Source organism: Dermacentor variabilis, unplaced genomic scaffold (assembly GCF_050947875.1).
Source record: "Dermacentor variabilis isolate Ectoservices unplaced genomic scaffold, ASM5094787v1 scaffold_17, whole genome shotgun sequence".
Classification (NCBI taxonomy): Eukaryota; Metazoa; Arthropoda; class Arachnida; order Ixodida; family Ixodidae; genus Dermacentor; species Dermacentor variabilis.
Genome location: NW_027460335.1, coordinates 6,545,365 through 6,567,414, shown reverse-complemented (window position 1 = coordinate 6,567,414; position 22,050 = coordinate 6,545,365). Strand labels below are relative to the sequence as shown.

The following is a 22,050-nucleotide window of genomic DNA, read 5'->3' as shown; positions in this document are numbered from 1 at the left end:
ATAGAACATGCTTCTTAAGATATTTCACATGACATATTTTGAAAAATGTAATGTAAAATGAAATTTCAAATATTTTACATTTTTACCTGCAGCTTTATCAAGATTGATTCAGTATTTATATATAACTCCTTTATAATCAATCAATTTAGCGAAATTGAAATTTCATTGCAGTTGGCGTTTAGGCAGGCCCTCTTGGGAATCTATGTGGCAGATTGTTTATGTGTGGCAGATTGTCTATGTGGCATATTTACTTTAGTTTACAGTTGCTATAATTACGTGATAAAAATAGGTTATTAATTATTGCATGGATAAATGGGTGCAAAATGTACAGATGGACCACTCTGAGAGACAGAGCAACACATCACAGCTATTGAAGCAGCAGTTTATGTGCACTGGTTTATGTCTGAATATACTCAATTTAAACCATACTGAACTGGCCGAAACCAGTAAGTGCCATTCGTGTTTTCGGAGGAAAATTAATTAAACCCAATGGGTCTTTCTCTTCCTTTTCTTCTTTCGTTGGGTGCTTATGTTAATTCATGTCAGTTATTCACTTAGTACTGCTGTCCAATAAAGTGTTCAGTTTCCACCAAATCATTACAATCTCGTACATGCAGAAAAAAAAAGAATTCTCGCCGCCATTCTTCACCGACCGTGATGCAGAGGCATGGTGCATACCTGAAGTTGTGGTGCAGCTGCAGGTTCGTTGTCGAGCAGGTGGTCTGGTTCATGGTTCCTATTATGTACGGGCTGCAAGCACCAATCAAGAGCGTGGGGATTAGACGCGAGCCCCATTCCGAGGCGCTAGTGACGGAGTTGCCAAGTGGGAGCACCCGGAGGGACCAAAACAAGAACAGCGATGACAGCGGACGGCCTCACTCACCACTTTTGGTACTTGGCACTAAGGAAGCCATTGAACACCTCTCCCAGGGAGCCCACGTGATGCAGGTTATCCAGGATGATGACGGTTGGCAAGTCACTGGCACTGCTGCGTTGAGACCAGGGAGATAGCACGGGAATGTAACCCTCATGGACATAGATGCGTTGAGGACAAAATTAACGAGCAGGAGCCAGCGCAGTAAACGATTGATTTCTCCAGGCAACAAACTTTACTCCATTTGAATTTTAAGTTTGTTAACAGCATATTTAAAGTGCTGAGGATGACACCTAATAACAGACACAAACAGATCCACTATAAATTCTGACTTGGAACAAACTGCTTCACATGCCAGTATGTTGCTACGTGCCAAAATGTTCGACATGTCAAAACCAAAGTTATTTAATCATACCGGTACCAAAACCTTGTTTCAAGCTCTGGGCATGCCCTGGGTACCTATCTGTGAAAAGGGTTGATTGCATTGAATGTCACCAGCAATCGACAAAATGAAACCTGCCGGTGCCCAGTACCAGCTAAGAAGTGTTTGAAACGTCCAATCTAACTGAATTAAAGAAAACAATGGTGATTGAAAATGCTGCTTAATTGGCTTTGCTTACAATGGTTGCCAATATTTCATTTTCTCGTGCTCAAATAAGTTGTCCTTTATAGCTAGTTTTGTCATTCGTAGGTGGGGTAACTGTCAGTAGACCCCAGTGCCGCTTACCAATAATTGCATGCCCATTTTGAAACATGGGGCCAACGGCATTTTAACAACTGCTATGACTAAATAGCTCTGTAAAATGCATCACCATGCAATGTTTGTAAACATGTTTCTTACAACTTGCTTTCTCCACAGCAAATGTACATCATCATCATCATCATCAGCCTGGTTACGCCCACTGCAGGGCAAAGGCCTCTCCCATACTTCTCCAACTACCCCGGTCATGTACTAATTGTGGCTCAACAAATGTACAGCCACTGCGAAACATTATGTTAGCAGTGTGCCCACCATTCAAATACAGCCAAGCCATTATACTTGTACTACAGTTCACACACGCGCACACAAACACTGTAAGAATATGCAAAAACAAGTGTTCCTTAGCTGTTCACAAAACACAAATGTACTTGTGAAACTACCAATGAAGTCCCAATTCTTACTGCCACGTCTCTAACGCAGCAATCATGAACACATACAAGAGCCGCAAAAACATGAGGGGCTATGATATCTCACTATTTTTGTTTTCTTTTACCTCTGCTTAAAAATCTGCATTGTAGCATCTATGCATATAAATTGCTATATATATATATATATATATATATATATATATATATATATATATATATATATATGTATCCATGCATGTCTCTCTGTCTAGCTAGCTTATCTATGCATGTGCTTCAAACATACGCATTATAGAATTGTGCACATCTGCGAACCAACAGGAATAGCCAGCGCTTTCTACAGGTACCAGCACGTCCTTAAACACTGATAATCTTTAGAAGTGACATTTACTTAGCACGGAGAGCAAACACTACCTGTTCTCGCACTGTTCGGCCACGTTGGAGAGGTACTGCCTCAGCTCCTTTGCAGACTTGTGGTCCACACTGAAGGTGGCGATGGAGCCGGCAGCCAAGTCTCTGCCGGACCTGCACGGGCAAGTTGTGTACGGCTCGTAATCTGTATCCGCAAGGTGAGGCCTCATGTGAACATTACGTGCCGCTGCCTCGAGAAAACGGTCGGTCGACCTTCTTCATCGGATTTAGGGGCAGAATGCCCCAAGCAGCAGCCGCACTTCTAGCTTACCTGAGCACGAGGTATTCGGCCAGCTTCTGAGCGAGGAAGGTCTTCCCCGTACCGCTCGGGCCACAGAGGATGATTCGGCGATGCTCCGTCAGGAGGGAGACGTATCGCTGGATCACGGACTTGGGAATGAGCGTCTGGAGTGCAAGGGCATCCACTGCGTTTTGCGCGGTCCCTGCAGACACAGCCGTGACTTTGTGTTAGACAAGAATTTGGACGTGAAGCACAACAATTCGGCCCTATTTGAGTTCACTACCCTGCAAACCAGAGAAATAAATGCTGATAACATACTTCTAATTTTGCTCTGATGCACACCAGGATAAAATGTTTACGTGATTCAGGATGCCAGCAGAAAATGCAGCCAGACTAAAAGCCTAACAATGCTTCTGGAGCTTATGCAGGCAGATTCAAAACACTTGTGAATATCCTGTACAGTCAGCAGCAAATATTTTTAAACTGTGGGGTCCGACAGCAAGCTGAACATTTCCACGGCCTGGGCATGCAGCTTGGTATTCAAATTAGCAGCCTCTATGAGTGAACATGAAAACATGAACAACACTGTTCATGAAAACATGAACAATATTTGGTACAGTTGTACGGGTTATGCACAAACGCCTTGGTATTTCAGCATTTTCTCAGATCTCGTAGTTTGTAAACTTTTAACGATCACTGTAAATAATAAGAAATGGCATAAAAGTGCAGTGAGTCTTCTCACACAATAGACTACAGAGAATATGATTGTCTGCAATATTATGTGTAAAACAGTATGAAAGACACTAAAGGGAAAGCCAATGTACCGTATTTTTTTCAAATATAAGGCGAAGTTTTTTCTTAGAATCCTTAGCCTCAAAGTCGCGTCTCCGCCCCCCCCCCCCCTCCATCTCATATGCAAATTTTGCCTTTGAGTGTGGCTTCATGGCAGTGTGCACCTTACTGCCATGAAGCCACACTTCCAGGATAAATCGCCTCTGCCGTGAAGCCACACCTATAGGCAAAATTCGCATGTAACCTGCACGCCACGAATGGGAGCTCGCTTCCCCCTATTTAATGTCGCCATTTTACGCTTTGGCTGTGTCAGTAATTCAGTATTTCGGGCGATCCCCGCCGAATCCGTATAATCTGTCTGCTGCTCCAACCTAAGTGTTTTATTCTTGGGTCCCCCAACTGGGCATCCTCACCTTATAATAGTAACTGCCTTATAATCGAATAGATATGGTATACTACAGCAATTTTTAATACTAAGATATCTATACGAATCCTTCCATTGCAAAAATAACTATGCTGTAGCCATAAGTTTAGCTTAGAACGTTCAGAATTGACAGCTGACATTTTCAGGTCCAATGCTTTCATTGCACAAAACGTTTAGCATCCTTGGCGGGCTACTTTTTTAAAAATCTGTAAACCATACACTGTCCTGCTTCAAATGCACTCCTATAAACTAGAATATTGCAAACTTAATCCTCCTGCCTTCTCCTCTGCCTTTCACAAATATTGCAGTAACTTTGACTTCAGGGCATGTGCAACAGTACAAAATAGAGTCATCTCAAGAGAACAGAATCAATATATGGCGTGTGACTCTAGAACATATTGCTATTTTCTGAAAAAAATTGACTCGCCATACCGGCCCTGGGAAAGTGGATGTCCAGCAAAGCTGTTGAAAACCACCACTACAACTGCTGGGGGGGGGGGCATGCAATGCTTTATTGCTTAAGACTAACGGTAGTAATGTTAATTGAGAGCAATGGTAGTAATAGTTGTAGAATGTATTTTTTGTCTTTAAACTGCAACGAAAGTCATATCTGAACAAAATTTTAACAGTGTATTGCATGAAATAACAAATTTTGTTATTGTGGGTGAATTTTCTATTAAATATTCATCGGATAGGTTAAACTAAGAAGATAGTAGCGAGAACTGGTTCTGAACATATAATAGCTGCTGCCATCTTTTTTATTTTTGTGATAATAAACAGCTGACGGTTGCGTTTTCCTGTGTGTAGGTGTCTTGGTCCAGCACCCTATCTTGTCATTGCCAATGTTCAAAACTAAATCAGCATGATGATAATAATAATAATAATAATAATAATAATAATAATAATAATAATAATAATAATAATAATAATAATAATAATGCTTCCTCCTGATGCTGAGTGAAGGTTCAACGGCTGCATATAAGGAGAGTAGCAGTTTCACATTTCACGTGCCCGTGCATGGGGAGGACAAGAATTATAAAAATTCTGGTTAAAGCTATCACTCACCTCTGAGCACAACTTGAATCTTCAGGGTTTCACCAACAAGATAACCACAAGGCAGCAGCTCTGGAAGCTCCGCTTCTGTGCAAAACGAAATTTTTTTTACGAAATCGTTCAGGCCAGATACAAACACAGAGGTACACAAGCATCTCATGCTAGAAAGTGGTTAAGCAGGAAATCTGGCAGTTGGGAGACAGGCAACACCCACCTTTGGAACGGACAACGTCATCGATGTGATAACAGAGTATGCTCTCGGAGCTCAGGCCCAGGTTCGATGCAGGATCCACCTTCAGGACATAATCCTGTAGCGTGGGTGGGATAAATTCAAAGTTCTCAACACACACTTCGAAGTATCGGAGATCCATATCAATGTGAATCAGCTGTTTCGATGCCCTATATGAACAGTGCTTGTTGCTCAAATTTATAGAGAGGGCACAATCTCCTATTATGGAGACTGCAAATGTCGTGGTCGAGGCAAACACCTGAAATAGTATTTGACAGTATTTGACTAACACTTGGAATTGCCAGGTGGCCTACCTGACAAGCACTTGCCAAGGACAATTCTGCGTAGCTTTATTGATCTGATGAAAACCAACATATTCAGCATGACATGGTTAATTACAGTGTAAGCTAAACTTGGTTGCAGGACAGTCAAAAGGCTCCCCACTGGAAGCACTGAATCATGACTCCAGGTTTATTGCATATACATACTATACTAACGGAAGGATATGCTTCAGTTTGGGGCTAACTAATGCCCATACTTTCATTTTCACTGTATGTAGTTTCTGTGACATCAGTTTGATTTTCGCTCATGTTGGATTTCGCACCACCTTTGCTGACCAGGTTTCTAGCCCCCCCCCCCCCCCCCCCAATGCGACATAGCACTCTCAACTAAGTGGACACGTGGAGTGCTCTGCTCAAATTGTCTCTGTCGTGTTTCGTTCTGTGAGCATATTACGTGAACATGAATTCGCAACAAGAATAACGGGAGCAACAGAACAAACGACCGGGCAGTAAACCAAAGCAACATGCGAGATCAAGCCCAGGATACTTCAAGAAAGCTTATTCATTTACTGTGTTGGCTTGTGAATGCCTCACTTACACATATGTTGCCGCATTTCTTTATGCCGTGCAACAAGATACATGAGAACCAGAGGGTGGGCCATGCAATGCATAGGACAGATAACTGGTGGTCTGTTTAGTCAAGCAGACTGAGTGCCAAGGGAATAAAAACACAGTTTAGGACAGCTTAGAATATTGCATCATAACAAATGTGTAGCGCACTGCAATATCGAAAAGGCTGAATGTCAACTCTCATCTAAAATACTGCAATGTAACGACACTCAACAAGATTTTGTATACATAAGAAAGAATCAGGTGACACAACACAGTGGTAACTGAAGATTATTGGGAGAGGCCTTCATCCTTTAGTGCACAAACAGGCATGACAACTGCAATCATGAAACCTCTGCTATCATGCAGCTTACGTCGTTTTCAATTGTGGCTCAGCAATATGCATATGTCACACAGGGGCCTGTGTCAACAAGCTGCACGAACAAAGCATATACACCTCCTTGGTCTCGTTAAGACTAAGCTAGTGCTCTCCCAATCTCCTATTGACACAACATATCTGTCCAATGTAGAAACTCGTGCCAAGCTGTCGCAATGCAATATAGTGTTTAACCTGCACATATCTTGCCAGCAATTTGTGCATCAAAGCTTGACTCCTGCATGCTTGACCTGAGTGCTGTCTTCTTTTTGTGCTCCTATCTGTTTAGCTTGCAATGCAGTTGCCCGTGCTCTCAAACGTTGACACTTAATCAAGCATAGACAATCAACAGGCACACATTAGCTTTGTGAGTGAATTGGAAAACACAGTGCACCTGCTGAATCATTATATAAATATGTCGTCATCAAGAAATGTACTCTTCCAATGACACATTATATGAAACAGCTTGCAATGTCTCAATAAAACTTTGGTTTGGTAGGCTGGCTGATTAATTTTGTAAGCATAGGCACAGTAGTATGCCAAAAACATGAACAAAGAGACACATAAAACAAGACGAGTGCAGACCTGCACCCATCCTGTTTTACTTGTCCTTTGTTCGTCTATGCATTCTGCGCGCTACCCTGCCTGTGCTTGTGTAATGTCTCCTCTGCCTGATGAGGTTTAAGTCTTGTTTCCGGTTCTCAGGCATCTAGATAGAAATTAAGCAGTAATCTAGAGACAGCCTAGGCTAAAATGGTTTAGCAAAAAATAAAAGTGCAACCACCTTTGCAAGCCTACATATAAAATGGGAAAGAAAGCTTGAAAAAACATAGGTTCGACATAGTTTACAATATGGTAAATAGGTTTTAAGACATTTATTATAAATGTATAGTGTTGTTCAAGAACTACCAATAAATAAAATATAAAAAGAAAGCGCCCCCAGCAGACTTGCACAAGCTGGCAGAATCTCAATCCAGTTATGAACAAAGCTGGCAGTGCAACTAGTGCCTCCCCTTGAACCTTGTTGAACATTAAGATTTTTCAACACTGAGCGAGCAATCAACAAAATTTTTATAATTTCCCATGATGTATTTATTGAACTCCCACACTTATAACTTTGCCCACGCATTGCCCTGATCATCGCCCACTGGTCCTTAAATTTTCAGCATGCTAAGGTTTTCTTTTTGTTCAATAGAAACACGCAAACGTTTTAATGCTGCACTTTCCGGGTCGACAATTTCACTGTTCAAACTTTTGGGAGGTTCTATTCACAACAACAGCTTCAGTGTACAAAGGTGAAGTTACATTTCTTGAGCCACGAACCTTGAATGCTTTCTTGACTGCGCTGTCCAGGTTGTCCCACTTGGTCTTGCCACTGACGTACAAGGAACCAATCAGGGCCTCCTCTGGTGCCTGCGATTGACACACATGACAATGTACATGAATTATCTTTTGCCAAGCATTCGTTCTTTGCAAGAACCATCTATATGCAATTCGAGAAGAACAACCACTGACAATCTATGCACCTCGAGTATTGTTCTTGACTGAGGCCCCCTTAAAGGTCTCCTGTAACCACTGAGAAGTGGGACACATCCACTGTCGCAACTACGGCTACTGCTACTGTCCTACCAGTATTTAAAAAAAGAGTACTTCTGCCAAAAATTTACTTATTTTAAAACACTGCTTGCTACAAATGTAGTATTCATGAGGGAGCCAATGAAATGTAATGCTATCAGCCTCTGCATGCACCAAAAGTACACAAGTCTACAGGATACAGTAAACCATACTCAATTAATCACAATTTCACCTAATTATAGCCCTTGCCTCACATGTAACATTTGGGTAATTATTCAGTCTGTCGGGGAGCTGCCTCCAAGAGAACACGTATTGTTTAAGTTGCAGCATTTCTTCCTTGCCATATTTTTTTTGCATTACTAGTAAGTGAGAAGGAGAATGCCACAGCTGTTGTAATTAAAGCTCTTTGTTTCAAATTAATTTAAATAAAAATGAAAGGCATACTTTAAGCCACCATAGAGGTACCTCTGTCAAAATAAAATGCGCTAATTCAAAGAAAATCTTTACTTAGAACCTATAGCTAAACAAGACACAAATAAAAATAACATGGGAGCCGTATGTGAAATGCAACCTGCCTCTGCCTGAATTAAAGGGTCGACAGGTTTCAATAAACGAGGAAGCAGACAAAGTGAGCCATAACAATAAAGGAATAAAGAACACAGGCCAAAGCATACCCACCTCACATTTCGTGAGGCACTTCTCGACGTCACCGTGACACACCAGATGAACGGTCACGGTAATGCGCTTGCCCTCTGGAACCGAACCATTGATGCCGTCGTGCGAGTCTGAAAGCAGCATTAGAAACACATTGTGAAAGCAGCCCATCACGGTTGTTCATGCATGTCTCTGCAGACTCTTCAATATATCAAATCTCGTGGTGTCCACGGCAAGGATGCAGACAACAATCGATTGACTTCAGTGTTTAGAATACGGAAGTCTTTGCTGTGCATACGAAACATTGTTCTTATAATTATTTAATATTTCTTGATGAGCAGATCCTGGTATAGAGGCCTTGTTATTCACGCAGGTCTGTTTTTCTTTCTTTGTGGCTTCTGGTGATGAAATCCAATTACATTACCTTTGTGGGTTCAGATTTTTTGCGTGATCTGACCGTTACGTCTTTAGATTAATGTAAGCGAATCGGACTTTCTATGGACCGAAATCTTAAAATATTAGCATTTGGATGCTGTGGAAGGAAATCGAAATTGCACCGTCACACCCACCGACAGAATGTCTTGGGTGCTAAACTATCACTGGGTAGCTTGTGGAAATAATGAGTCAAGGCACAGTCCTCACCGAGCGCGGAGGAGATTTCGTGGGCACTGAGTCGCTTGTCCAGCATGTCCATGCTGCTCCGGTGGAGTAGAGAACTCTGTGAAGCACTCAGTGACTGGCTGCGGACTAGCCGATGTAACCGGTCATTGTCCTGCTTGAGGCTGTGCATTTCGTTCTGCATGCAAAAAAGTCCGACATGGCAACATGAGCATGAAAGTGTTTGCTTGAAATTGACATTAAACCTAACAATGGATCAGACTGGGAAAGTATTCTTTCAAAATTCTATTTTCAGTAATTTAACGGTAACAGCTTGATTATTATAAAACGAGATGCGGGTCAAATTTCCTTTTCTTCAATTTCCAGCCAAAACGCAAACCGTTGGCTCGTCAGCATGACGTCATGTATTTCAACATACTTTTTTCCTATTTGGGCAGTTGTGGTGCAGTAAAAGCTCTTGAAACTTGCGAAGTTGAGTCTTTGACTCTTTGGTAAATCAATGTAGTCCATCTTTACTGATAAAGAGTTAACTAAGCTCAAACAGACAACGTCAAAACCCATGCATGACAGGCTGGTGCGAAAACTTTGCGCCGCCACCTGTCTTCCATTTTAGACCTTTCCTGAGTGACCAAAGCCTTCTCTCATGATTAGACAAACGTTTATTGTATTGTAGGAGCTTAATATAACAAAGCTGCCACGCAGCTATCGATTCTTGGGAAATCTGCAGTTAGTCCACCACCGAGCAACATAGTAATCATATGCCACATTGAAGTACCAATGTAGTCTTAATGAACATTATCCAATCCTTCCAAGCATTGCAGTAAAATGTATGCAAGTTTAATTCACACAATACTTAGGCAAAAGTTTAACATCCGTATTCAAGGTTGTTTTTCAACTTCACGCTCCACATTCGCTCAAGAAAGTGGATGGCAGCGCCACCCCTTGACTGATGCCGTCGCTGCTGTTAGCATGGCCTCCGAAATCGGACAGCACATGCTGTGTTTGCCCCCCCCCTGATCTCGGAGGCCCTGTAGTGCCACTCTATAGCAATCCCCGAGTAAAGGTGCAACCGGGTGCTCTGAGTGTCTAGACAAATGCACCGGAATAACCGAGCATTGTTCAAGTAGCTCCTCGTCGAAGGAATCACAGAGAACATTTATTGCTGCACGTCGTGTTCGCCAGTCTAGAGGCGGTGTTGTGCTCCATTTGAGGGAATGTAGGTAAATAAAAATGGGCTGTTAGAAGAGAAAACAGGCCAAACTTCTGTAGGGAAGGTACAATGCTAGAATAGCTGGTGCACAGCTATCAATTTCTGTAATTCTCCATCAATAAAAGCGTAATTCTACCGAAAGTGCAATTCTCTTTGAATAAAAATTTACTAGCTCTTGCAGAATTTCATAAGGTCTACGACATCACAGGGAGGCAGTGCAGGAAGTTGAAAGCGGTGTCGCCAACCATCTATTCTCCTAACTCAATATCTTAAGCCAATATTTTGCTTGTCGATACGAGCAGCAATCATGACTTCTAATTTAAGTGAATGATCACTGCCGCCAGTCACCGCACGCACCCTCATTTTGGATAGCGTCTCCTTGAGGTTGTCCAGTTGGTGAGCCGAAGACAGGGCCTCCAGCCGGATGTCGGTGAGCACCAGGTCCTTCTCCCGCAGCTGCTTCCTCAATTCACGCACCAGCTCGGGCCCACCATCTTCTTCATCGTGTTCATTCAGCCTGTGACACCATTCAGACAGTGCATCACATGTTTACAATTTGTGTGTGTGAAAATGAATTCGGTGCTAGGATGCCAAAGCCATTCATTGTAGAATGCACAGTACTAAGTTAGACACACCTACTAGTATACCTACTAGTATAGCTACTAGTATACACCAGTAGGTGTATACGAGAGGAAAGTATCTATGACGCCAATGTGAAGCATCTGCTCATGCTCGCAACACAACTGGCTGCATCGTGAAGGCTACCCCGATCATTTTTTTTTTCACTCCTTTTAACTTTGTTTATTTACCACATAGTTCTAGCGGACCACGTGAGCTAAATGTTGTACAAACAGCTCATGACTGAAAACACCTGGGTTGATAGCTCAAGAACGCTTCAAATAAAAATAACAACCCATTGCACTTCCACGCACATATATACATGTGCCTACGAAGTATGCACCTGCTCTTACTGGTATGGGCATAGCGCCTGCACAAGATGTAGCACATAGCATTAAGTGCAAATGTGATATTCATCGCTGGCCTTCTAGCTAATGTTGCGCAATAAGCCCTAATCCATGCAATGTACCCAGCAAGGCCTGCCTGCAGGGTGCAGGCACCTCTTGTGGACATCAACAGAGCATGTACCAAAGACACATATGCAGTTTACTGCTTTACACTAACCCCGTTTTATGGAAAATGTGCAACTTTCCTGTAACATTCTACAAGTGATGATTTACACTCCAGTTACAGCCTCGCTGATAAACGCTGTGCTTGTCAATTAGGTTTAACATTATATCTTGCATAGAGTTTGCAGGCCGAGGTTAACTCACGCATAGCTGGAGTGCGAGAGCTCGCCATTCTCATTGCCGCACCCAAGGGGCGAGTGTGGCAGGCCGTTGGCGGTGAGCAGGGAGGGCGGGCTGCCCAGTCCCAGCAGTGGCGAGTTGGGCGTTGATGAGTCCGAGTGCAGAGCCCGAATGTCCTCGACGTCGGACACCGAGCCATGCCGGTTCTTCTTGCTCCGGGAGAACGCCTTGCTGAACGAGCTCCGAAGCTGCTTATGAAACAAATGGAGACAAAGAGCAGTTAGATTCTGAATGTTTTGCATAGTGTACATGGGTGTGTGAGCTATATGATCAGTTAACATGCAGGTCACGCCCTGTCTTCCACAGAAACAACTTTCTATATTATGCTGGCATTCGAGAGCATATCATTTTGTTTGTTTGCACAGGTGGGTGTTTACACATGTGTGCATGCACGTGTGTGAACACTATTTGAAGTCCTCATCTGGTCCTCCTGGTTTCTGGTGCCTTTTTGGTCTTTCACCATGTTACAATCACGCATTCCGTAAATCGACGCCAACTAGCCTGCTTGTCTAGTTTAACACTCTGTATGCATCTTCATTTCAAACTTCAGAATGACTGTATTAAAATTATCACTTCAATACTGCTATGCTGTCCGAACATACACAAAGATAACAGCAAGGAACAGGCTTATCAAAGGATGGATATTCAACTTTACACCCCATGCTTCACTATAGATTAAGACAAAGAAAACGAAATTCCACCGAAGAAAGAGACTGCCTACTGCTTGCTGCATTCAGACAAATTTAATTCATGCACAAACAAAGGGGCATATTAAATTGAATCTTTCTTTGGATGCTCCACTCACTTTGCATAGCTGGCTATCTGGCTTTGTAAACTGAGCCAAACGAAGGACAGAGAAATCAGAAATGGTGACTTAGCGAGTCAATCCTGGTACCACTGCACGATAGTGTCAAGAAAAAGGTGGTGTGAATCCTCTAAATAGCCTGCATCTCCACTTAGCCTCCACATGTTCTTTAACAGCACCTGCGTCATCCAGATCGTGCTTCCCACTCGTAACTACTCTCTTCATGCTCGCTCGTCACACTTTGTGGCAATATGCATCCTCGCAAGAGTTTTAATATTAACCGATACAGCTATACGATAAGCCTCTTCGGCAAGTAGCACAGCAAGGCGAACCGGGCAGGCATCACTTAACTTTAATAATCATTCTCTAATGGTTTCTACTTATTTGTGCTTTTGTATGCTTTCCGCCCATTTCCGCTCCCCACCCACCAAATGCTGGTGAATGGCAAAAGGCCTCTCGAAGAGTTCAACTTCATGACTGTTTGCATCACCTGCATGGTGGGTGAGGGAGGCCGCGCAAGTACGGCAGCCTCAGGATGGGGTCACATGAAAGCAGTCGTACATTCACTAGTGAGAACTCGTATTTATAACCGCCGTTACAGTAGATAGCCTGCTTATCACGCCGCGCCACGCATCAAAAGTTATCCTGTACGTGCACATAAATCTCAAGGTGTTCATTAAAGCAGGCTTCTCCGCAGTAAGAGTCTTTGTGGGGGAAATCCAGCTTCACACGCTTTGCTTAGCTTCACACGGTTTGTTTGTTATAGTAAAAGTGTCGGGCCTGCATGTCGGGAGTATTTGGCTTTGCGACTCAGAATAAGTGTGTATGCGTGTTTGGGCGTGTCTGTGCTTGTGTGTAGGGGTGTATTCACGTGGATGTGCCAATGCGAGGGCGCTACCGTGGCAGTGTAAAACGTGAAAATGTAAACATAAATAAACCGAGCTATATCCAGTGGGGTCAAAGTTTGAGCGTCGCGATTATGGCGTATGCATTTAGGAGGAAGCTTTAGCTCAGGTGCTCCTGCCTAAATACATGCGAAAGGAGAATTCGTTTTTCTCGGCAACCACTGCACCAAATCTGACGAAGTTCATTGCATTTAAAAGAAAAACTTAAAATCTACTGACTGTTGGTTTGGAATGTTTTATTTAGGTTGTCAATATTTTTGTTAAAAAATGCAAAAATCGAAAATTTTCAGAAAATGGAACTATCAAGTATAAAACTCTGTAACTCAGCAATGAAAAATGATATCACAATTCTGTGAATTTCATCTAATAGTGCATCTAAAGTGGGCGAAATTGATGTGTTACACATAAATCCTAAAAAAAATTGTAATATGGAAATACAGCTTTTGCAGAACCCTCGTACACAACGTAACAAATTCACGTAAAATCTAAATTGACAAATCAAATTTGTCCGCTTTGCATGGCCTAATGGATGTCGTTTACAGAACCACGATATCTGTTCTTGAAGCAGAGCTATTAATTTGCAAACTTCGTCCTTCTAGCTTTTTTCGAACATTCAAAGATTTGAACATTCTTTTAAGAAAATTCAAGCCCTAAATCGAAATTCTGCTTCCAACAGTCACTAGAATTTAGCTTTCTCTCTCAAATGCAACAAATTTCATCAGAATTGGTCTAGCGGTTATCTCAGAAAAGCGTTTTTTGCATTTTACATGTATTCGGATAGGCCGCGTCAGAGTTGGGCACGAGCTAAAGTTTCCTCTTAAAACGCCAGATAGAATACGCCGTACACATACAGGAGGTCGGGAGTACCACTACCTCCCGAAATAGTGCCGAGAGGCGGGGCGCAGATGGCGCGTTGTAACATCGATGAAATAGTCAAGTCACGAAAACCCGCACAATTACATCATTCCGTTACAGTTAGATTGTCAGTTACAGTAATAAAGACTGGTCTTTATATATATGTATATATAGCTTATTCCTTCTTGATCTTTTTTTTAAAGCAAATTGCCGCTCTTGCGACGGCGTATCGCACACGGCGCGCTACTTGCAGCTCTATGCGCCCGCGCCGTCGGAATGAAAGACTGCTTGCGAGCGTACCTCAACCAACCAGTGAAAACACTACGTCCGTAGAACATTCGAATCATGTCCTAATGTCCATGCACTATTTTGGATGCAAACAGGTCATCCGGTGGACGTTCAGTTACGGTTATCCTTTTACGGATGTTCCAAGGACATCGCTCAGGGACATGTTTCGGATATCCTACCATGGATTTCCCAAGGTTATCCCACATGTACCTTTTTTGACGTACACGTGAACGCTTAATTGTCCCCCAATTGAGGCTTTACACGCGTTTCCTCGTAACAAAGTTAATAATACGCGCATGCTCGAATTACGATCGCAAGCTATCGTGTCTGCAGCTCGCGCATAAGTCGTACATTATGAATTTTCTGACGCAATTTACTGAGAAAATTTTAGTTGGTTTAAAAAATCACTCACGCTTGGTGCAAAAGGCCTAGAAGAATGAATTTCCACACACGTGCTTGCGCGCATAATGTGTACAAAGAATGTACCTGTTCTTGGTGCGTGGGCACTCTGCCCATATCATCTGTCAGACAGCGTGTGCTCTGACAGTAATAGACATTAATTATGGCGAACACTGTGCAAAAGGCCCTGGCATGCGTCCGCAATGTGTTCGCAGCATGTCCCCATGATGTCTCTTGCGGATATATGCAACCGATATCCCGTAAATGAAGCCAAACGACCACGTGAGGGACGCCCGCCGGACGTATTCGACACATCCTTAGCATATTCGTGCCCTGAAAGTGCACGTCCATAGGATATCCACAGAAGGTCATTATTGTCACTGGGAGCCAGGTGATTTCAACTCTGCGCTCCGTCTTTTGGCTCACCCATCCTTTCTTCTTCTTGTGCTTGTTCTTGCAGGACTCTTCGTGCCTGGTGGATGCGTTGCTGCAGGCGCTCGATGCCGAGTTGACGCTCGACATGGAGTCCGCAGACAGCTGGCGGGACATGTGCTGGTCTTGGAGGGCTGAGCACGACACAGTCCGATGCAGCGGAGTCAGTTAAACAGCGATAGAGGTTGTGGTTAACACACACACACAAAATGAAACACGTGGCCAAGGTGCTCAGAACATGACTAGGTTGTACTAGCTGAAAGTGTACATGAGCTCTTGCGGAACATGATACATAGAAAACACGAATGCCGACAAAAAGAGCGTCGTTTTTTTTGTGTGCGTGTGTGTGTATCTTACTTCGTTGTGTCTAAATTTGGCACCTTTATGTCATACTCCACTATATTTGTAACCGACTGGGTAAAAATGTAATTAGGCTCCCTCTCCTCAGGGAAAAAAATATAACTAATTATGGGCCAAAGTAGCGCCGAAAACTCTCATCAGCACAAAATGAGAGCGTTGCTCTTCGGCAGCCGTCGGTCCAGTCAAATTAGAACAAGCTCAAGCCGGACAAGTTGGAATGTTTCCTTATTTGGCCTATGGCGAAATAAGGAAACGTAATGAAATAAGGAAATAGGTCACAGGTCTACGAAATAAATAAATATGCATTATATTGTGTTTTCTCTGCACACATAAACTCTGAAATGCGCATCCACATTGCAGAGTTTAGTCTGGAACAATAGACGTCTATGTGACTGTACACAAGCTCGTTTAGCGTCAACTTCAGAGTTTTTTATAGAGTTAGTATACAAATAATGTTAACGTACTAAATCTAGCGTAAAAACTAGGCGAGATAAGTGGCAGGAGCAAGGGCGTCGCCATGTTGCTGTGACTTACATTTGTAACACTAAAAAGTATTCAAAATATTATGCAAAAACAAGCATTTATATGTAGTAAATACGTATGCACAAGGTGCTAAATTGATTCATTATATGTTTCAGAAAGATTGAGTGCCTATTTATAAAATTTTGATGTAAAATTCACGGTGCGTCAAAGGGTGCGTTTGCAGGCGCCTATACTAAATGGCGCCACCATACTGACGGAGGCTCGGGATCGCGTTGATTGCGCGTCTCAGCTGAATCGCATCTATCGCATCGCGTCGTCTGCACCTGCGCGCATGCGCAGAGTAGCAACATATGGCAGCGCCCTTGCAGCTGCGAATTTCAATGAATGGACACTATGAGGAGGTTTCCCGTCAGAGCTATATATATGGATTTTCTGCAAATTTTACTCGAAGAAATTCTGGCGGTAGTGTCTACGGGGGCTGCAAGCACGGCGGTTCAGCCATCATGATGGCATGGTGACTGATTATGGGTAGTAAATGGATTTGTCGAAACTTGGTCATTCTGGCTTCAAACAATTCTGTATGCAAACTGTTCATAGTCAACAAAATAATGTGCTATGATTGTAAAGGTTGGAAAGAACAATTTGCAAATACTATATATGGGCATGAGGACTTGATGGCTTCATACTTTTAGGTAAAAAGATAGTTGCTTGGAAACTTTTGGCAAGTAACTTCAGCAAATTGCGCCGGTGCCTACCAGGGCAATTGCTGAAATCTGCAGCGTGGGAACCGTGATGAACTGTTTCAAGCAATCACCATCGCCCCGGGATGGCCCGGCACGATTTGCTGAATTCACACGTAGAATTATATATAAAGTTGAATAAATAACGTCTCTAGAACGTATCAGGCCACAAGCCCGATTGTAAGACAAGTCCGCGAATTGCACATGATTCCCATGACAGCCGAGCCGTTCGCAGCACCAGAGTTCCCTCGAGTAATCTCCATATAAAACAGCCCTTGTGGCGACAACCACCATCGCATGCAGAGTTAGTCTGTACAGAAAGCTGCACATCAGCACGGCAACCTATGCGCAGTTAGTGAAGCGAGGCCTGAGGTGGGGGAAAAAAGGAGAGGGGGGGCGGGGCTGGAGAGGTCGGGGTTGGTCGGGTGACTGCTCACCACCGGCGGCAGCGTCCTTGGGCGTGTTAAAGGTATGGCGGCGCACTAGGTTAGTCGAACCACCACCACCGCCGCCACCGGGGGGCGTGCCGTTAGCGGGGGCCATACTTCGCTGCACGGCCGCCATCGACTGCAGCGCCATCTTGGTGAGGCCCGCCTCGGCGCTCTGCTTCTTCAGCGCCTCGATGGTGCTGCGCAGCTCCGTCAGTTCCGAGTCCTGTGGCAGAGAGAGGAGGACCGCGAGCGGTGAAGTTAACGTGCGCAGAGAAGTCTGAGGGGGAAATGTTTGTTTACGGTAGCTGATGTGTGTTACGTTAATTGGCGAAATTATGCTCGGAGCCCTTCAACTGATGGGACGACGTCTAACGCTTTTCCAAAGCGAACAGGGCCTAAATATGTCGATATACCACAAAATCCCTTGTCTTAATTACTTAGTGACGTTAACAGCGTGGCGTTTGAACACGGAATAAGCGAAGTTTCGCTGTAATCTTATTGACTGTATGTAAATGCAAAATTCGAATAACTAGCGCAGCTGCATTTCTAAAGTTAATGACCAGAACATTACATCTTTTATTCGTGTTCCGACCTTTGTAATTATGTAGTGCACATTATGATTTGTATTCGGACATTTTCTCTAACTTACAATAAAATATGACTTCCACAAATTCATTCACGAAGCTTACGTCAACTGTAAATACAAAAAAAAATGAAGAGAAAAAGCAGCACTACATGCGAAAAAAATAATATCCAGAATGCCTAGTAGTTTGCTTGAACATTACTTTGCTAGATCAGCGGTTTACCCGCTATTCGGGCTTAGTGTCTATCGAGCTGTGCTGCTAAGCGCGAGGGCGCGGGATCAAAAAGCGGCCGCGGTGGCCGCATTTCCACGGGGGCGAAATGCAAGAAGGATAGTGTTGCGTGCATTGGGTGCACGGTACAGAACCCCAGCTGGTCAAAATTAACCCGGAGACCCCCACTACGGCGCGCCTTACGAAAATGTCGTAGTTTTGGCACGTGATTCCGCAGAATGTAGTTAAATATTTATGTGAACGGCTTAATGCCCCTTCGCGGAAACAAAATTTCCCGTACTTACCTTTTGTTCAGCGGTAACGGTGAGGTGCTGAAGCCGCGATGTCATATTCGACAGGGACTGCTCGAAGGCTGCCACCATGTGCGCCTGCGCATAAGAAAAAAAGGCAGGACAAGTGGTCAACAATCACTTCACAGAGTTTTCGCATAAAAAAATAAAGAAGATGAGAGAGTCAGAGAGATAACGAAGAAAGGCAGGGAGGCTAACCAGATATTAGAGTCCGGTTTGCTACCTTGCACTGGGGTTGGGAGATAGGGGTTAGAAAGAGGGCAGAGAGGAAAGGGCTAAACATATTTTAAAGAAAAATAAAAGAAATGCGCACATAGAGACACACACATGAAGGGCGTTCCAGTTAGAGACGTTCACAAAGACCGGTAGATCGCAAGAAGCGCAGTAGCGCTTCTTGCCCCATAAAAAATACGCAAACATGCACCTCGGAGAACTGGTATCGCCTCAGTGCAGTGACACCGTCATGCATGCCGCCGTACTTCTGACGCAGCCGCCTCCTCCGGCATATCAACGTACAGAGAACTATAAAGAAGTTAACGTCTAAAAGAGGATCGGGCTACTAAAACCTATAGAGCATCTGTGTCGAAGAGGCGTGACCACGTGTGCAGCCTGGAAATTCGCGAGTTTCATTTGCTACACTAACGCTTCCAAGGGGTTATACTACTCTCGCGCCATCAGGAAGAGGAACAGACTTTCTCAGCAACGTTTTCGATTTCCTAACTGTGCCATGTTTCAGTGCGGAACTAGATGAAATACTTGCCACTCAAGTAACCGACAAAACCCCCTCCACTCACCCTTAACCCATTTATTATTCTCCAACTATTAAATGTAGCGTTCCTTTTTTTCTTTTTCTGTCTCTTCAGTTTATTTAGCTTTCCGAATGCTTCGTCTGGCATTTTCTTTCTTACTTTCCTGACCGTCTTTTGCGCTGTACATACGTGCGTAAGTCCAAGATGCAGCAATGCCAAAAATCGGCGCTTGGAGAGGGCCCCGATATCGGCAAGTCCGTCTCGTGGGACCGTTTTCACGGTTCCCAGCTAATGCGCAACAAGGAAAATGAAACGCACTCGTAATTGACAGCGCCCGATACGCGGTGGCAGGCGACGCAGACGGGCACGCGCGAGAATCTCCGGACCGTGAGGATGAGGAAAAGACACGCCCAAAGTTGAACGCGGATGTTGCACAAATCGGAGGCCGTATGGAAGGACGCGTCCCAGGCAGGAAACCGTCGATGGGAGACCCTTATGGTGCCGCAGCAATCTCCACGACGCGCATTGCGGACGCTCTCGTGTGTACACACAGGCATCGACGCAATCACGCGCGTTCCTTCGATCTTGAGCACGCGCGACAAGGCCAAATGGACACAATGTTGCCGGCTGTCACCAATTCGACCAACGAGTTATTTGTCCACATGTCGGCGACGATATCGGGGCCCAAGGGTGCTCCATCGCCTTCGGCTTTATGCTTCTGCGACCCACTTATCGACAAGCAAGGCGTGTTGTCGAAGGAGATCCTTTGTCGGGAAGCCTAACGGAACGAATTCCTAAATCAGGACCCTTCGGGTCCGGTCACTTTATCTTCCTCATCGGCGGCGGCGAGATGACACGAAGCTCGCGAGTCATCTCGCGAACGGGTGCATTCGAGAAACGTGATATTGATACGACGTACCTATGCACATGTCTCTTTATAGCACGCTGTTATGCTTATGAAGTACGAGCTCGCTCGATCTTTCAACTAAGTGCCCGTAAGATTCTAGGACCTTAGTAAAATAACCTTACTAAAACAAGGTTGCGATTTACATAAGCACCATTGATCGTTACAGTGCATGCAAACATCAATGTTACGTGTGTGTATAATGCAACACGCATCACGCTTTATAGTAGTTTCGAACTTACTGGGTCTTTACCATTTGTACTCTTGTCTTTTTTTTTCTTCCATGACGTCTGTACTGCGAAGAACATCACAGTGGAGCGCTTCCGATCAATTTCGACCACTTGGGGGTTTCTTGACGCGTGCGTACAGTCACAGCAAAGAAGCAGTCTACATTACCGAGCGTTGTATATATCTACGAAGAAACTGCGATGACGGAACAACAGCTTAACGACACTGGAAGAAGCCCTATAGTTACCTATGTACAAGAAGAATTCGAGAACAATGGGAAATTGTCCGGCACATCCGATTTGAACTCTTTTTCTAACTTTTCCACACAGCGCATCCCGATAACGAGCACTTCGACGAAAGTTCATCGCGTCAGACACGAACGGGTTCTCAAGCGCCTATAGCCACCGACCAAATCCGGGTGGAATGAACAGAGTTTTCAAGCTCGAATCGGGTTCACGACGACGGCCCACAACACTGGCGTGCAACCAGGCCTGGGTGGGCTTTCTGAGTCAGAAAAGCGCTGTACACAGTTGATTAATCACCGTCTGAAGAACGAGCAGTAGCCTCGAGTTGGCGGGAAAAAGAATGTCCCGAAAAAGCAACAGCCAGCCGAAAGCGACCAGCTAAATTTATATCACGGCTGCGCTAGCAGACAACAACAATGGTCTATCGCGATCGTTACCTCGCGCGCTGATTGCTTGAACGACACCTATACATATCCGCCTCAATTCTCGGTGCATGCGACGAACCCGTATGTAAATCGGAAAGCGGTGCCTCGACGACTTCATCATTACTCGCAATCAGTGACGTTTCTAAACTCTCACCGTCGCTCGCAGTGACCTATATCGTTGCGTTTTCCATCTTCGGCAAGGACATATGCGGGCTCTCTTCTATATTTGGCGCCGCCGTGCTTAACTGCACCGAAGTTGCCGTAGGCGACGGTTGCGCACGAAAATGTGAGATCGATATTCACGATACTATCCAACGCTCGCGCACCGAGTTCTTGGATATGTTTGCACGAGCGCGCGTGCAGGACATCGAGTGGTAAACAGCAGCGAAACATGCAAGGCACAAGGCGAGACGGCGAATTACAAATGTTGCGTGCGCGTTGTCAGCGATCATGTCTTTCCGTGCCGTAGCCTGCCTACATCGGTGGTATAGAGTGCTCATTGCGAGGCCGCGATAAATTTTGTGAACTTGCTGATGCCGTACGATCTGGAGTACTAATAAAAAAAGAAAAAAAAGAAGACTGAAGTTTTGGGTAGCCTGAAGCTTAATGCGGACTAAACACAGTGTAAAACAAGGACAGCTCCATGGGACTTAATTATCATCGGCGGAATCTGTCGTTTCTGTCTGTCTTGGCGTCCTTGCGGCAAAGCATTTTTTTTTTTTTTTTTGCAAGAGGTCAACGCTGTGCATAAGTCGTGGCGGATACGCTTGTCACCTTCGTGGTTCACGTAACTAAGCTGAAAACGGTGGCCGTTTCGCCCTAATGCATTTCCTTCCATCCGCAGTGCTTCTTAAGCT

The 22,050-nt window shown here is 44.3% G+C and overlaps 1 protein-coding gene across 6 annotated transcripts in view; it reads right to left on the bottom strand.

The window, feature by feature from the left end:
* The window catches only part of LOC142568146 (uncharacterized), a 326,673-nt gene that overhangs the window by 12,310 nt on the left and 292,313 nt on the right, over positions 1 to 22,050 (bottom strand). For 2 of the 6 annotated variants that reach the window (XM_075678219.1, XM_075678223.1), the window contains 14 exons: positions 18,637 to 18,720; positions 17,544 to 17,760; positions 15,518 to 15,657; positions 11,804 to 12,030; positions 10,830 to 10,989; positions 9,287 to 9,440; positions 8,669 to 8,775; positions 7,739 to 7,828; positions 5,135 to 5,228; positions 4,933 to 5,007; positions 2,682 to 2,853; positions 2,414 to 2,524; positions 884 to 988; positions 679 to 750 (listed from right to left, as the gene is read on the bottom strand). In XM_075678219.1, coding sequence (XP_075534334.1) covers positions 679 to 750; positions 884 to 988; positions 2,414 to 2,524; positions 2,682 to 2,853; positions 4,933 to 5,007; positions 5,135 to 5,228; positions 7,739 to 7,828; positions 8,669 to 8,775; positions 9,287 to 9,440; positions 10,830 to 10,989; positions 11,804 to 12,030; positions 15,518 to 15,657; positions 17,544 to 17,760; positions 18,637 to 18,720 — 1,808 coding nt within the window. The remainder of the gene's footprint in view (positions 1 to 678; positions 751 to 883; positions 989 to 2,413; positions 2,525 to 2,681; positions 2,854 to 4,932; positions 5,008 to 5,134; positions 5,229 to 7,738; positions 7,829 to 8,668; positions 8,776 to 9,286; positions 9,441 to 10,829; positions 10,990 to 11,803; positions 12,031 to 15,517; positions 15,658 to 17,543; positions 17,761 to 18,636; positions 18,721 to 22,050) is intronic. The other 4 variants (XM_075678221.1, XM_075678222.1, XM_075678220.1 and 1 more) reach the window with 4 other exon arrangements.